Genomic DNA, 11849 nt, shown 5'->3' with positions numbered 1-11849 from the left:
CGAACCTCGCGCCGCGGAACGTCGCTGGCAGCGTTCAACTCGCGATCTGCGTAGAAATCAAGATTTTTGTCAAATAATATCTTATCGTTCGTAAAGGTCGACCTTCTCCTCCAGCGATCGAACGCTTTCATCAGTCGTACGAGAGATTTCACCTTGTGCGGCCCTGGGGGGTCTACAAAAAGGTTCGCAGCCCATGCTCCCCGACTTGTCCTCGCGAGCCTCGCGCTGTGGAACGTCTCTGGCGCCGTCCATCTCGCGATCTGCATAGAAACCAAGATTCTTGTATAATAATGTCTTATCGTCCGTAGAGTGAAGGAGGTCCCCCTCCTTCTCGAGCAGTCGGTCGCTTTCATCAATCATACGAGAGATTTCACCTTGCGCGGCCCTGGCGGGTCTACAATGGGGTTCGCAGCCCTTGCTCATAGATTTGACCCGGGGCTGCCGAGCGTCTTTCATGATGCTGGGTCTACCTGCGTAGAGATCAAGATTCTCGTGAAACAATATTTGTTCAATTTGACGCGATATGGCGCCTCTCCGCGGCGAGAAATCTCCCACTCACCTATCCTTACTATGTTTTCGAGCCTCTGTTTTTCAACAGCAAGGGCTTTCGCCATCGCCGAGCCCTCCAGCTGTATCTCAAAGAGTCCCTCGTCTTCCGGCAACTTTTCACCGAACGTCTGACCTTGTGCGTACGCTTCGTACTCCTGTTCCCTTACATTATCCCAGTCATACTCGGCGTACCTCGCCGGTCTCCCGGATCTCCCTGCTCCCGCGTTTAACTGGACCGGCGAGTCGGGGGGGCGAGCGTCGCAGCCGCATGCGACGATGCAGCACAAGAACAGCAATCGCACGATCTGAGGAAGTGATAATCCGGTTTTTTCTTTTTGTATACAGGTGTTTCGTAAGGCCGGCTTTTATTGTCGGCTTAATGTACCGCCGGCATTTCACTTTTACGCCGGCTCGCGATATTTCCCGAGTACCCGCGAATCACTTATGATACCAGAACATCGGCATTACATATGATGAATGTTACCGCACGCGTGTGTACGTGCGCGCGCGCGTGGATTCTAGAGTCGTTCCGTTCCGTTCTTTCGACACCACGAAAGCGAAAGCAGAACCGGAACCGACGCGGTTCACCGATCGGCGATGGACCGCGCCGCGCCGGCGACTCCTTGGAGGACGAATTTACGCGATCGCGTAAAATCGCCGGCCGAACCGTGACGCCCGGGCGCGACGCCGCATCGGTTCGGGGGGGGAGAGGCGTTGATTCTTTTCGCGAATCTCCCCCGAAGCGTTTCGGAGCGTGGTGCGCCGTGTATAGTTCGAACGCCCGCGCGCTCATTCACCGCGAACTTCGCTTGCGGAACGACGCCGGCGACTTGACAATGAGGGGGCCCGCCTTATATAACAAAAGATACCTTTCTCCGATTACTTATTTGCAGCTACCGGCAAAATCGGTATGAATGGATCCTCCGCCGAGGCCGACAGCCGCGACGGAAGGTCGTCTCCAGAGGGGGAGTTTTTTTTTTCGAGACTCGCGGTTTATCGCGTATTCCTCGCGGAATCCGAGCTCCCGACTCGGGTTCACCCTTGCGGAAAAAGAAGCACACTCGAGTTTTGAGCGTTAACACTCGATTGTCCGAATTCACTCTCAAATTTGGGCGTGAACACCCAGATTCAAATACTTGAGCGTCAACACTCGATTGTCCGAATTTACTCTCGAATTTCGGCGTGAATATTTCAATCTGGATGCTCACGCCGAAATTTGAGAGTAAATTCGGACAATCGAGTGCTAACGCTCGAAAAACTCGAGTGTTTTTTTTCCCCCCTCCGTAAGGGCAGTTGGGGATTGGTCGAAGAAGAGGGATTCTATTCGCGCCGTAGATGGACAGGCGGATAGTCGCGCTCGTCGCGATTACGAATGCGCGATTACGCGATACGCGAGTACGCGAGCGAATTCGCGAGGAGCAGAGCGGCGTGCCGCCACTTCCGCGTTTGGGCCCTCGTTCTATTCCGCCCGTAAGCGTCGTAAGACCTCGGAACTGTAACAAAGTACGTACGATTACTCGCGAGCGGGGCTGCCGGCAATTATGACTCGTTAGGCCGCCCCCACCCCTGGGGCCCGGCGGGATCTAATTACGCTACGTGATTAGCGTACAAGTGCGTGCTCGAGGAGAAAATAACCGCCGGCTGGTTCGCGCCGTTACATCCCGCGTGTAAACTCCATCGTCTCTCCGTGCCGCGCGACGGTTCCCATTGTGGAGCGTCTGATCGGAATCGACTTTCACGATTCGCCAACCGCGGCCTATCGCGACAGGTGGAAGAGCGCCCGACGGTGAAGCGGAGTCACGTCAAATCATGTAATATCTTCCTTCGCGTTTGAAAAAAAAAATGGGGGGAACGACGCCGAAGTGTTACGCACCTTTGTACACCTCGCCATCATTTTTCCCGAAACGATGCAGCTGTTTCTTTGCGCACGTATTGGGACCGACTGCTGACCGACCCGAGGTTTATCTTGCTGGGAACCGCGGGTTTTCCCGATTTTGACGACCTTTAGGTCCGTGGTACAGATTAAAACGAGCGACGCGTGGGAATTGTTTCACCGGTCATATTTGAAATATCTCGTAGATAATAAATTCCGAATATTTTAAGGGCATCACATTTCTGATATCTCTTTCACAAAGTTATTGTTTACATTTTTGTCTTTATTATTCGTTTCGCTGTCAAACAGTTGTTCGTTGCCTAACTTTTCCTCAAAATAACTTTCTAAACTAATCCAGCAAAGAAAATAGTACGATAAAAAAAATTAAGATAAATATGAGTTTACCATAACAGTATAAAAAAGCAAAGGCTGATTCGCGGAGGCCGTGTTCCCCAATAGTTTGTGCCGGAACTGATAAAGAAAAGATATGTTTTATTTATCACACATTGCCAATTCCGTAATGCGTAAAATCCGATTTCGCTAAGACATAGACATCTGATGTTTGATATAAAATCAGATATCACATCTCGGATGAAATAATCGTGACTTTTTAGAATCTGGAAGACGTCTCTCGGATAGCCAAGCGACGTCCGAATAGGTTTTCGTATCAGATATTATTTAAATGTCTCCCGGATATCTCTGTGACACTTTTTGCTGCGTGAGTGGTTTAGTGGGCCAAACGTTTCAATTTTTTGCACTTTAATCGTACTCTCGGAAAGGATTCTCGTGAAGTTGTAGAGCACAATTCTGAAATATTTCTGCAGTTATAGCCCGGAGAGTATTTGTCGAGCAGGTATAGGAGCGCGCAGCGGGGGCACGCATTGTATTTCACCTCTCGGTCCCTTCTCTTGCCCCGGTCGAAGTTAAGTCGACTTTGGACTTAAAAGATCGCCCGTCAAAAGTGAGTGGAACATTTCGAAGGGAGTTAAAACAAACATTAGGAGCGTAAACGATAAGAGATACGAAGAGAAACCCGGTTTAAGCATTTCGTCTTACAGTTTCAACTTCGTACTCGGATCTTTCAAAATTTTTTTATCTTCTCAAACGTCCCGCAATGTATCGTTCGATATCCCTCTTGGGCTTCCTCTTGTACCGGGTTCCCGAACTTGTCTTTAAACAGGCTTCAATTTTTCGCAAAAACATTCCCCGTATTTCTCCCGGCGCCGCGAGCACGCCGTGTCGAGCCATCACGAAATGCCTTCTGCCCACAGTCGTGGGTTTACGAGCTTTTACTTTCACTCGGAATGCTCGATTACGAGCACTAACGAATAATGTATATGTATAAGGCGTGTTATTTATTGTACCGAGATAAGAATACGTACACGTCGTGTTAAGATACGACCACTTAAGCGTAATTCGCGCGGGGCAAAAAAAAACCGTACGTTACATCAAAGACGAAATAACAAGGGCAGTAGGAATCAATAGGTATTAGCAATGCGCAAATTACGTAAAAGCAGTTATATAAGTCAAATGCAACGGTAATTCACAATGTTATCGAATCAGGTTTATTTTTTATTTAGCTCTTATTTTCTCGAAGGCAGGAGAGATAGATTTCATAATGTCCCGAGAAAATTTTACCGGTCAAAATTACAGATGATAATTTGCGGACGGAAAAATTTAAGCCAATACAGGTGTGTGGCGAATAAAAACCTGACTGGGTGAAATCTCCTTTGTTTCCCATACAACACGCATGTCTAAAAGACATCTTTATGACGTCTTTAAGTCGTCTTTTAGATATGTGTGTCTAAAAGACGACTTAAAGTTGTCTTAAAGATGTCTTTTAGACATGCGTGCTGTACGTATGGGTTTTCTAGTCTCTTTGTTAACGTGGATGGAATTAGAAATATTTTGTTGTTTAAGGTACGAAAAAAAAATTAGATTGAGAAATATATAAAATTTCCCAATATAATGTTAATATCGATCATGAAATAAATACATCTCTTGCACGATAATAATTATGTAATACTAGATTTATATTGGAAGTGCATTGGCGAATATTTAACAATGTAATAAGAATATTGGCCTAAAATTGATACAATATTAGACCAATATTACTGAATAGACATATTGGCTAAATAAGAATTAAGAGGCGTTCATTTTACAATATTGGACCAATATTGGGAATACTATTACAGATTTACATGATTTCCCAATATCGCGCCAACATATTGTGCTACTAAGGCCCGGTCTCGCCAAACGTCGCTTAACTTTGATCTTAGTTTAATCCACGTTTGTCTCTTCCTAAAGTAACAGTTGGAAAGAGACAAAGAACGAATTAAACTAGGCTTCAAGTTAAACGACATTGGTGAAGCCGGACCTTTTGCGGACGGTGAAGCACGTTACCTTAGAGACAAACGTGAATTAAACCGAGATTAAAGTTAAGCGACGTTTGGTGAAACCAGGCCCTAAGAGTTTAGCCCCGGCGAGCACTTGAACGTGCCCGCTCTCGAAGCCGTTCGATACATCGACAGTCCCCGCCGATCTCGCGCGCGTCGACGCACAGAGGGGATCCATCTTTTAAACGCACTTCACGCTAAAGGGGAAGCTGTTCAAAATGGCGGCGTACTTGGCAATCCCCTGTAGTACAAAATAGGTTATCGAGGTGGTGCCTATATGCGACCGATAATTCCACGGGATCTGACGTGAAGCTAATAGCGCCGCGAGTATTATGGTCGGCGCCAGATAAGATTCGTGTACACGGCGCGTTTTAATCTCCCGTATTACCGCGCGCATCCGGAGGGATAATGGCCGATAATGTCATCGCGGGCGACGACGAGCTCCTGAAAAACATCAAGACGCTCCTCTGGGGCTCGACCGTCAAGGAGGACGTTTTCAAACGATGGGCGCAAGGTACTGTCCCGCGTCTGCGGCAACCGCAATCGTTTCTCCGCGAGATGCGGCTTGAGCAACTCCTCTATCGCGCCCTCCTCGTTGTTATTCCACGCGAGAGCTCCCGCTCGACGGCACTGCGAAATTGATACCTCTTGATTAGTTGGACACGGAACGCAGTTCGAATCTTTGTTACGCGTATACCTCTTATGTAACCAATACAAAACGCATTGTGGTCGAAGCGCAGTACAGCCGGCGAGAAAAGCGTTGTTTAAATGCGTTGCAAAGTGTTTGCCGCGCGTCCCAAGCGTGGGCTGCATTAATTACTTTTGCGTTGCAGGCTTCTACTTCAGCGCGGACGAACCCACTGCGCTTGTACAGAGAGAAGGCGGGCCTTGCGCCGTGATAGCCGCGGTTCAAGCATTTATTTTGAAGCAGCTGCTGCTGGAGAGCGACGTTGTAACTTGGAAGGCTATCAAGGCCGAGAAATGTGATCAGTTACTCGTGAAGGCCATGACTGAAATTATAAATCAAGCCGCCGATGTTCAGGATCCTAAGTATTCAGTAGTACACGCCAGCGATTCTAATGGCTTTGTGTCCGGCAAGGAGGACGCTGTCGACTCGAAGTCAGCCGAGCCGAATCCGGTCCAAGATATTAGCGACGGTAATCAAATTAACGAGGCGCAGGTCACGAAACGAGCGTCGTTAGAATCGGAGATTTTTCATTCTCAATTAAGGTGAGTTGACGCCAGAGGACAACGTCCCGACGTAAGGTGCGTTCAACGCCTCCACGTTCTGATGCTTTATCGATGGTCATTTCAGGATATTTACGACAAGTAGCATTGACGATGTGGAGGACTTCTTCACGGAACGAATCGGAATGTTGAAGGATCCGTACGGTATACTGCTGTTACTTTATACGGTGATGTGTACAAAGGGGGTCTCGGAAATATGCTTAGAAATGTCGGATCCCACGGAGCCCATGATCGATTCTACCTACGGATATGGAAGCCAAAGTTTAATAAATTTAATGCTTACCGGTCGGGCAGTCAGTCACGTCTGGGATCACGATCAAGATATTAGTGGATTAAGTGAGACGGCTTTTCTTTTTCTTTAAGTCGAACGACTTCGTTTCGAGCCTACGCATGTCTTGATACAGCGCAATGTCGGATTGGGTCTCCCCCGAGTTAACGCGTTATGTATTTTGTAGAATTACGCGGCATCGATAAGCAGAACACGGTAGGATTCCTCACTCTGCTGGAGCATTTACGGTACTGCGAGGTGGGAACGTTTCTAAAATCGCCGTCGCATCCGATCTGGGTGCTAGGTTCGGACACGCATTTAACTGTACTCTTCTCTACGGAGAAGCGATTAGTGAGTCCGGAGACGCCGTCGGAGCAGGCGCGAAGAATCTTCAAGCGCTTTGACCCGGAGGGGAATAACTTTATCGCGTCGAATTTGCTGCAGGACGTATTGGCGGAATTAGGACTGGTAGCCGATGCGGAATAGTACGTACTCGCTCTCGTGCCCGTTGTACGCACATTGCATTGGCGTGTGTGAAATCATTTGGATTAAATTTGATTCCAATTTCGAATGGAAGTAGCTTTGGCGAGTATTGTATCAAAGTTCTTCTTGCAGCGTCGATATCATGAGGAAGAAATTGGACGGTGAAAATTTAGGGATAATACTTCTCGCGTCGTTTATGGACGAATTCTTTCCCGAGGAACCACGCATGTGCCCAGACATGTTTGTCTTGTATCACTACAATGGTCTGCAGCGTAGCAATCCGGAAAACAGAGTGAAATATCACAAGGGACAAGCAGTATTGCTCGAGTGCACTGTAAAGTGCATCATGGATAGCAATCCTATGCTGACGGCCCTGCAAACAAAATGGCCAAGGATTGAGATACAGTGGGACATAGGACGAAATCCTAGTTTAAATTAGAATTTATAAACTGTAATATATATATATGTATACAGTGGAGCTGAGACATAGAGTGACCTGACCGAGCGCTTCTATAGGATATCGTTGAAAGGATTACCACTTTAAGATCGTAGTCTAGTCAAATCGGCCATCTTCTGGTTTGCATCGGTGATTAACGCAAGGATATTGAGTATATCCGCCAATAAGGAATATTGTTTCAACGGGAATATCTAGTATTTGTAACGCATGGTCAATATGGAAAATCTATTAGATATCTACAATTTATGTCGAGGTGTTGCACCGCACTGACTGCGTCAACAAAATTAACATTATCTTTATTCATGGAAGCGTAATCTAATTTTAATATTTCTTATTAAGACATTAAGCATCTTAACGAAATTTCTCAGCGCTATAGAACAGAGAAACGCAACTAGTTGCTTTTGGCGAGCCAAATGTAAAATTTAACATTATACCGCGGGCCACAGCAACTGCATTTAGAACTTATGTTTTTGCCTAGTTTGCTTTAATCAGAAAACACTAACAAATCGCTAATAATTCAGTTTTTGTCCTGTGGGTCAAACTTGGCCGCGGACCGGATTGGAAAGTTTTGAGGGCCGAATCCGACCGATCAGTTGCGTGTCCCTGCTGTAGAATTTAACGGTGGTCGATTGCAAGTAATTTACGATGACACAAGAATTTATTATTAGAAGAGTTCTGCTTACTCTCGTGCAATTCAGAATAAAAATTTTTGTTACAGGAAATAACGAATGCTACGTGGATTCTAGTAAAATTCGTTTTGTTCCATATTATATACATATAGACGAGATGTTACTAAAGTATTAAGCGACATCATTGTACTTTGAAACTTTTCGTGCGTTATTATTTCGCTATTGCCGTAAAAATTATTCGAATCAAAGGACTGTTTTAAAGTTTAAAAAGCGCCATATTAATAAAGCTATTTTAAGTTAAATTTCACGTCCCCTTTCCCGACTAAGGATATAATAAAAATCAGGGCTATGGATTAAAAATTAATATGCAAGATAAAATATGGCACGCACTTTTGAAACTTCTACTTAATATATGCTAATTTTAATAAATATTTGGTCAATGTTTATTTTATATGACTTTTGCAGTTACGGTGTTAAATAATAAACTTACTACTTTTGAAAAATAGTCATCGCAATATGATTTCATATTAGTACTAGTAATTAAAGTCCAACCTGTGGTGAAAATTTTTTAACGATTTCATAGATTTCACAGACTTTAACATTTCATTATTCCTCGATATTACACAAATATTACTTTGAAGTGTTCATCGACAGGTTAATTTGACAAATTTACTTCAATTTATTAACTATTTTGAATGTGCGTTTACAATTTTATTTACATTGCATATCAGATATCACCTATAAAAGTACTATCTAAAATTATTATTATTATAGATACTATCTGTTCAACGCTATTTGCATTGTATGCCATAATGGTATACCATTGTAAGAAAACCGTTTACTAAATTTTGAATTATATATACATTTTCAATCACTCGCATCATCAACTTGATTATCATCTCCACCGCTACCCGCAGAACTTTCAGTATTGGATTCTTCGTCAGAATCTTTAAGAACTTTCCCTTTAATATTCTTCTTGGGTCTGTGTGTCTCGATGTCCGAACCCTCCTCATCCGAAGAATAAATATTCGATGCTGAAATAAAGGCGTTTTTTTCAAATCATAAGTGGGCTTGGTGGAATGAATCAATCTAATATAATCTACGCGCAAAAGAATGCGGAGACAATATATCTTGAGTGTATCTTGACGCATTCTAGTACAGTCACAGGCATTAAAACTACGTTTTATGCCAATTCAAATTTAGTACAATGTAATGAGTATTAAGAGATGTTAAGTACCTTTAGAAGGAATCGCTCCCTTTTTATATTTATTTTTTATGGCTGCTAACGAAATTGCACCCTCATCATCGGAACCGTCATCGTGATAAGCGTCACCACTGTACGCCCCTGCAGCACGATTAGTGTTCCTAATGCCACCGGTACTTTTCTTCGTTTTTTGAACTCGCATAGCCATACGCAGCTTCTCTTCTTCTTTCTGAGGAAACAAGTAGAAACGTTGGAATAATCGATTTTACTATAATATACGCAAAAAAACTATGACGTGCACGCACCTTTATCATCTCGTATCTATTCTGGTCTGGGTTCATTCCCACTTGGGAGAGAACTTTAATGCCGGAAGTCTTCTGCGACCTATCGGCCAGAGACATCGTCATCTTCCTGTGCGTGAACGATTCGGTGGAATGCGGCCGGAATGTCAGTTTCGTACGGAATACCGCTTGACCCTGCAGACCTGTACCTTGGCGAATGTAGAGGTGGTTGTGATCGCCCTGCAGCGGCTGTTTGTACACATCGAAGATCTCCGAACCCAGATGCAAGGACATGCTACCGTCCGACCACTTTACGAATCTCGCGTTACTTTGCTTCACCATTTTGCCCTCGTCGTTAAATAGCTCCTTCCACCTCAGCGTATTTTCAACTTTGAGCTTCAATCGAGCGCGACCCTCCTCGTCTAGGGTCTCCTCCTCGTCGATCTCGTCCTCGTACGTCTCGTGGTCGAACGGCCTCGTTTCGACAGACAGGAAATTCGGCAGCTTCACGAAGTGAATCTCGCGCCCCAGATCGGTGGTGATTTTCGGGATCTCCACGTCGATTCGAGTCTCCGGAGGTGGCTCTGGTTCGTCCTCCTTATCTTTGTCCTCCTCCTACACATGGAATACGATTCAGTGTTAAAATATGTCGGTCTGCTTGCCAAAGTCGCGTCTTTTTCGCCGCGCGCTACTAATTATAAAAAAAAAAGAGAGAAATAAGGACTTATTCTTCTCGTCAACTTACGTCTTCGATAACGGCTCGATGGCTCGGGCCTTCGCCACCGCTCTCGGATCTGCCGCGGCTGTGACTTCTGCTCCTGCTCCTACTCCTGCTCCTACTTCTGCTTCGGCTCTTGCTTCTGCTACGACTCCTGCTTCTACTCCTGCTCCGGCTGCGACTCCGTTCCTTTTCCTTCTCTTCTTCCTTCTTCTCCTTCTCGTCGTCCGTGCTAATGTCACTCGCGTCGCCGAACAGCGCGTCCGCAGTTGGAGCGGCGCCGTTTTCCTTGTCAGCTGCCTCATTGTCCGAATCCGAGTGTATCACCGGTTTAGATCGTTTAACAGTCTTCCCGGTGTCCGAGCCAGAACTGCTACGTTGCCGTTTAGCCTTGGGGTGCTCTTCATCGTCGCTCTCGTCAGATTTGGGACTTTGATCGTTATCTAATCGAAGAGATTTCAATATTGAACAATGCAATTGGATTGGCGCAAACAGTAACTCACCGGAGCAAGAACGTTCCGCATATCGCAACTAATAATGCAATGCAAACCTGTCTGCTTGAAAGACTTGTTCGACTCATTGTCACTCTTGTCGTTCCTCGGGCTCTTAGACACCGACCTCTTGTCGTCAGGCTTCTCCAAGCCTTCCCTCTTCGCCGTCTCGTCGAACTTGCGCGAGGACGCGGAAGAGTTGGACCGTCTCTCCGCCGGACTCGCGGAGCCCGCCGACTTGTTGCTCCTCTGGGAAGACCCGCTGCGAGACCGACGGCCCCTCGGGGAATCGTAGCCGGAGGCGTTGGACGCGGGGGACGCCGGGGTCTTGGACTTCCTCTCCGCCGATCTCGACCTCGAGGAGCGCGCGCTGCCGCGCGGGGATTGCGAGCGCGAGCGCGGGGACTTGCGGGAGTCCGCCGAGCTGCGGGAGGCCACCGACTTCGGCGTGCCACTCCTGGACCGCGGCGAGCCGGACTTGTCGCTCTGGACGGAGCCGACGCTCGAGCGCCTCGAGCCCGAGCCGGAGCGGCTCTCCGACTTGCGGCTGCCGTCCAACTTGTTCGAGCCGACCGGGCTCCGGCTGGCGGACCTCGAGACGCGGCTGCCGCTGGCGTTGGACGCGGGCGAGGCTGGCGCGCCGTTCTCGTCCTCGGAGCGCTCGCTCCTGGCGTTGCTCGACGTCTGCACCGGGGCCTGCGACGCCCGGCTACCGCTGCGGCTCGATCTCGAGGACGCGGAGGCGTTGTCGGACTCCGAGCCTGAAAGGCAAGATCGCACGGGGGTCCGACGTGAGATAACCTCGAATGGAATATCGCCGTACGCCAGTCGCGCTTAGCGCTGTGAACGCCGCGTCCCAGTGAGACATGGTTCGTCGATTGACGTCGGAGATGATGCCGAATCGACGAGGCATTTCTCACTGGGGTGGCAGGGATGACAGAGACACTGTACTCCGTTGATACTACGTACCGGACTCGCCGCTGGAATCGCGCAGACTTTCTCGCACCGGTGACATGTTTACCACGCGCTCGAGGCTCGAGCGAGTCGCACGTAGAGATTCAGCGGCCCATACTGCAGAGAAAGAGACGACACTTTACCCACCTTACTTTCTTAAAGCGAAACGAGCGACCAGATCAACCGAGGTAACTTACAGCCGCGCTCTTTCCGGCCGAACTTGCAGAGGTTCCAGTTCCAGTTCGTCCTAACGTATAATAATTACGTTCGCAACCGTATCATTTTTCGGCAGTTTGCA

The 11849-nt window shown here is 47.1% G+C and overlaps 3 protein-coding genes across 3 annotated transcripts in view; 1 reads left to right on the top strand and 2 right to left on the bottom strand.

Moving 5' to 3' along the window:
* Positions 1 to 943, bottom strand: part of LOC105570357 — a 2871-nt gene extending 1928 nt beyond the window's left edge. The window contains exons 1-5 of the mRNA XM_012027485.1: positions 935 to 943; positions 560 to 854; positions 375 to 470; positions 153 to 260; positions 1 to 46 (exon numbers count right to left, since the gene is read on the bottom strand). Coding sequence (XP_011882875.1) covers positions 1 to 46; positions 153 to 260; positions 375 to 470; positions 560 to 854; positions 935 to 943 — 554 coding nt within the window. The remainder of the gene's footprint in view (positions 47 to 152; positions 261 to 374; positions 471 to 559; positions 855 to 934) is intronic.
* Positions 944 to 5014: 4071 nt separating this feature from the next.
* LOC105570270 (protein FAM188A homolog) lies at positions 5015 to 8346 on the top strand. Its single transcript, XM_012027349.1, has 5 exons — positions 5015 to 5332; positions 5652 to 6048; positions 6134 to 6402; positions 6522 to 6819; positions 6950 to 8346. Exons 1-5 carry the CDS (start codon positions 5227 to 5229, stop codon positions 7254 to 7256), a joined length of 1377 nt encoding a protein of 458 aa, XP_011882739.1. The 5' UTR covers positions 5015 to 5226; the 3' UTR covers positions 7257 to 8346.
* Positions 8347 to 8749: 403 nt separating this feature from the next.
* LOC105570271 (another transcription unit protein-like) lies at positions 8750 to 11843 on the bottom strand. The gene is made up of 7 exons (XM_012027350.1): positions 11749 to 11843; positions 11567 to 11668; positions 10657 to 11358; positions 10134 to 10549; positions 9413 to 10003; positions 9141 to 9336; positions 8750 to 8937 (listed from the first exon to the last, which is right to left on the bottom strand). Exons 2-7 carry the CDS (start codon positions 11610 to 11612, stop codon positions 8771 to 8773), a joined length of 2118 nt encoding a protein of 705 aa, XP_011882740.1. The 5' UTR covers positions 11613 to 11668; positions 11749 to 11843; the 3' UTR covers positions 8750 to 8770.
* Between the last annotated feature and the right edge of the window lie 6 nt (positions 11844 to 11849).

This window comes from Vollenhovia emeryi, unplaced genomic scaffold (assembly GCF_000949405.1).
Source record: "Vollenhovia emeryi isolate VEMERY1.0 unplaced genomic scaffold, V.emery_V1.0 DF939121.1, whole genome shotgun sequence".
Classification (NCBI taxonomy): Eukaryota; Metazoa; Arthropoda; class Insecta; order Hymenoptera; family Formicidae; genus Vollenhovia; species Vollenhovia emeryi.
The sequence above is the reverse complement of the archived record's forward strand: the minus strand, read 5'-3'. Positions and strand labels throughout refer to the sequence as shown.

Excerpts from the sequence above, each read along its gene's own strand:
- LOC105570270 (XM_012027349.1), top strand. The coding sequence starts at position 5,227 with ATGGCCGATAATGTCATCGCGGGCGACGACGAGCTCCTGAAAAACATC. Across the intron at positions 5,333-5,651 it reads TTTCAAACGATGGGCGCAAG|GCTTCTACTTCAGCGCGGAC; the intron begins GTACTGTCCCGC and ends TTTGCGTTGCAG. Across the intron at positions 6,049-6,133 it reads ATTTTTCATTCTCAATTAAG|GATATTTACGACAAGTAGCA; the intron begins GTGAGTTGACGC and ends TGGTCATTTCAG.
- LOC105570271 (XM_012027350.1), bottom strand. The coding sequence starts at position 11,612 with ATGTCACCGGTGCGAGAAAGTCTGCGCGATTCCAGCGGCGAGTCCG. Across the intron at positions 10,550-10,656 it reads CAAGTCTTTCAAGCAGACAG|ATAACGATCAAAGTCCCAAA; the intron begins GTTTGCATTGCA and ends CTCTTCGATTAG. Across the intron at positions 9,337-9,412 it reads ATAGATACGAGATGATAAAG|AAAGAAGAAGAGAAGCTGCG; the intron begins GTGCGTGCACGT and ends TTGTTTCCTCAG.